Raw genomic sequence first — 3,841 nt, forward strand, 5'->3', positions numbered from 1 at the left:
ATATTGAGTTATGCACTCCTTAAGTTGTGCCAATAATTTGTGTCATGGGACATTATTTGAAAGCCATAAAAGCTAGCAATCAGCAACAACACGGAGTGAAAGGTTAGAAAACAATATTAATTAATTGCAATAATAATTGCATGAATATACTGTATGTCTGTGTATGTGTGAGCGTGTGCATGTACCTGTAGATATTTCATTGTAATGTGTAAAACATATAGAGATAACTTCACAGAGGGAATTTTGCCTCATAATCCTTTTATAGCTTTCTTACTTTATTTCCATGGCATCAGTGGCAACAGTATATTATCAAAATAATGATACAACATACAGTATACACAAACAAAATAACAAGACTGTAAGTAAAACCCCCACTGCTATTCTCAGTGGAAAACAGGAGACACATTTGTAGACACAAAAGTCTTCCAAGGCACTCTACTGTAAGGATGGGAGAGTCCAAAAATAATTTCGCCTTTATTGATAAGGCTTGTCAATACATTTGTACTAAGCAGGTCTACCTAGTGCCTTGGGGTTTTTGTGCTTGTAACAAGACATTTAGGCTTCAGGTTCCAAATTCTCCTTTATATCCTAATTACTAAGTCACTTACAAGTTACATACTGCAATTGCATGTTTGTTGGAAAGCAAATCTTTGGTCACTTCTAAGGAGAAATGATAGACTACAAATTAAACCAAAGATTTTTACACAATCAAATACTATTTTCATCATTAGAGATAATTTATAGTCTATCACCAATGATTAAACCTTTCCTGCAACCATTTACACGAAACCCACATTTGGAACAGCCTCACATTTTCACCCCACACTTACATTACACATCGATCCATGCTGTGTCCAGAGAAAGCCTTTGACCAGCAACATTACACAACTGAAAGCAGAAGTAATGCAGAGAACTGTTCATGGCCATACCCCTCAAATAGCAAAGGGTGAGGCTCCATAAATGTCATATTGATTTACAACAAGACTCAGCCATGGGTGAACTCAGTCAATATTAAGAACTATTGTCGCAGGCGATGTCCTTCAGGCTTTCGCCTTGGTTGATGGGGCTGTATAAACAAAAGCATCCATTTCAACCACAGTTTTTCATTTAAATGCAATTGTTAAGACAGAAGTCATTATTGTTAATTATTACCTTTTTGTACGTGGGAATCTTCTTCATGTCAATCTTCTTCATTAGTTCACTGACCCACTTTGCGTCTGGGTTTGCGCAGAAATTGCGCCCCTTCCTCATTGTGAGCCTAAATAATTATTGCAAATATTGCAAATATTAGACAACAATATGATTTAATCTGTTATCATCTATCTATCCCTTTTTTCTCCTTTTTTCTATCAAATATATATGAATAAATATATTTACACAATAGCAGGGATGTTGCAGCTCCCATCTGCTATTTGCCTCCTGTACTTCACCACCCTCGGTAGCAGGCCTTTCTTGACATCTTTGGCATACTTTAGACAACAGTCCTTATAGGAACCTGAGGACCAAAAATTCAGTACTGTTACAGACAGTATCTATACGTACCAACTAAATGTAACAAAATTGTTTCAAAACTGTGTATATGCATTGAAAATACAGTCAGTGTAGTTATCTGTAGTATAACCCTAAGAAATGCAAGCCAGGAATCGACTGTATCTTCTTCTGTACTTGAATGTTTTGTAAATCTTTAATGACCACATTTCATCTTTGCCTTCTGCGCTGCTATTGCTTCCGTTTTTATGCTACAGGCTGAGTCATGGTATTCATAGTAATTTACCTTGTGCCAATGTTACATAGAGACATGCTGCAAACATGAGTAGGAAGAATAGCACATTGATCCTCATTGTTCTGCCTTGAGAAGAGCCTCTGCAAAATAATGTAAGACAGAATTAATTGATAACAGTACTAAACATAAATCTTATCAGTTGGAGAGAATTTTCCAATTCTACTCCCATGCCAGCCCCATGCAGCCCTTTCAAATGTCAAACTTTTAGCCTCTGATTTCTTTCCCCTGAACTCTTTGTCATGGTATCAAACCCTTTTAAAAACTGTTGTTTAGATCGAAGTTGATGTACCGTATCTTTGTTCGTTTGTTTGCAATAGTTGGCCTAATCCTTTGAGGAAGAGTAGAGTACTAGCCTACCACGTTTCCTTTCAGCCTTAAATAAATGCAACAAATCCCATCGTTTGATTTATGATGTTTTGAAGTTTGAAATTTGTTGAGCGCACCTGAAGAAAAATATACACTTTACTTAAGTTGCCTATTTATTCTTCTGATTCTACATGTTACTCACCTGTAATGTTCCTAGAGAATATTGATTGTAGCTCTTTCCTTGCTTCTGGCTGCACGTACAGGTCAGGTAGGTACTCTTATAAAGCAGCAAGGTGGGGGTGTTTTGCAAGGGATCATATTTCCATCTAAGCTTCACAACTCACCTTTGTACCTGAGCCTGAACAGTCTTGTTTTTTTTCCCCTGTTGAAGTTGAATTTGGATGCCGTTCTAGCTACGATTCCGTGATTGGCATATGCAGCCTTTTAGTGTTCAAAGGTTTGTCATAACCACTTGATCCCTATACTTAGTTGATCATATTCCCAAGGGCTCTACAGTATACTAGGTGCCTCCTGTTTGCTCTATACTAAATAGCCTCGCTGATAATAGCAGATATACAAGCTCAGAACACGTTGCATTGCGAAGAGTTGCACACTTGTAGATCTGCTATTTCTGCTATTTAAGCCCCAAATGAATGCTACTATATAGGGTTCAAGTGGTAATAACTAGTTCTTTCTGAATCTGACCACTTATGTACAATGTCTCCCTAAAACCAGTAATTCAAATAATGGTTTCACAGGGATCTTAGATCTAGCAATGCAAGCTATTAATCCTGCCCAGGAAAATATATGGGCTGCAATCCAAAGGGCACATTAGGATTTAGGAAGCTGACACATTTATGTTTTCAGTTGCCTAAGGTGAAAATATACTCGTGAGTATATACGTGATACATACATCACGTCTTAGTTTTGGGGCCTAAAAGGTTTATACAGAATAAAACGTTTATAGTTACGGGAAAATATATATATTTATTTTAATATATGTTTTTATTGGTAGAAAGTTTCAACAAATTAAAACATTTGAACATACCCTTCTTTCATTTTCTCCCTTACCCCATCCCTCCCCCAACAGTTATTGTCATAATTTCACACAATATATATAAAAAAAGAAAAAAAAAGTACAGACACACAAAGAAAAAAAATAGTGTAAACAATAGGATACAAAAAATAAATTAAACAAAGATGACAAAAACAATATAAAACAATAAAAAATAAAATAAAATAATTACAATAATATAAATAGTATCTGAGTTGGGTTATGCTAGTAAAGATTGAATCGGAATGTTGTCATCCATCACCCTCTATAAGTTATACTCCTTTATAGACAATTTAAGCTATCATTATAAGTAAGTAGAGAAATAAAAACAAAACAAACACACAGTATTGACTCAATTAGTCCGTCGGAAGTACTTGCTATCTTGTTATCAGTGTGGCTTTGCTTTGCAAATGCCACCATGTGGCATGTGACAGACTGGGGGGAAATAATTTTGCCATTGACTTGGATGCCACATGAAGTCACCGGGGGAGCGGTTAGCACCGCTCAAAAATTTGTTTTGCTAATTTGTTACATGTTAATGTCATATTTATTTGCTTCAGTAGAAATCCTGTCCTCCATGACCACTACAGCAGGATGAATCACAGGAGTCATATTATCTCTATTAAACTCTGCAGTTGGAAATCATATAGGCAGATATAAAGAAATTCAATATTCTGATCTTTGCTATATTTTTTATG

General features: G+C 35.9%; 1 protein-coding gene across 1 annotated transcript; it reads right to left on the bottom strand.

The window, feature by feature from the left end:
• Positions 1-254: 254 nt before the first annotated feature.
• Positions 255-2,363, bottom strand: ccl25a (chemokine (C-C motif) ligand 25a). The gene is made up of 5 exons (XM_083781289.1): positions 2,292-2,363; positions 1,775-1,861; positions 1,378-1,495; positions 1,153-1,258; positions 255-1,066 (listed from the first exon to the last, which is right to left on the bottom strand). The coding sequence occupies exons 2-5, from the start codon at positions 1,839-1,841 to the stop codon at positions 1,019-1,021; spliced, it is 339 nt and encodes a 112-aa protein (XP_083637415.1). The 5' UTR covers positions 1,842-1,861; positions 2,292-2,363; the 3' UTR covers positions 255-1,018.
• Between the last annotated feature and the right edge of the window lie 1,478 nt (positions 2,364-3,841).

Source organism: Protomyctophum parallelum (genome assembly GCF_964188405.1).
Source record: "Protomyctophum parallelum genome assembly, chromosome: 14".
Lineage (NCBI taxonomy): Eukaryota > Metazoa > Chordata > Actinopteri > Myctophiformes > Myctophidae > Protomyctophum > Protomyctophum parallelum.

Excerpts from the sequence above, each read along its gene's own strand:
- ccl25a (XM_083781289.1), bottom strand. The coding sequence starts at position 1,841 with ATGAGGATCAATGTGCTATTCTTCCTACTCATGTTTGCAGCATGTCTC. Across the intron at positions 1,259-1,377 it reads TGCAACATCCCTGCTATTGT|GCTCACAATGAGGAAGGGGC; the intron begins GTAAATATATTT and ends ATAATTATTTAG. Across the intron at positions 1,067-1,152 it reads AGATTCCCACGTACAAAAAG|CCCCATCAACCAAGGCGAAA; the intron begins GTAATAATTAAC and ends TTGTTTATACAG.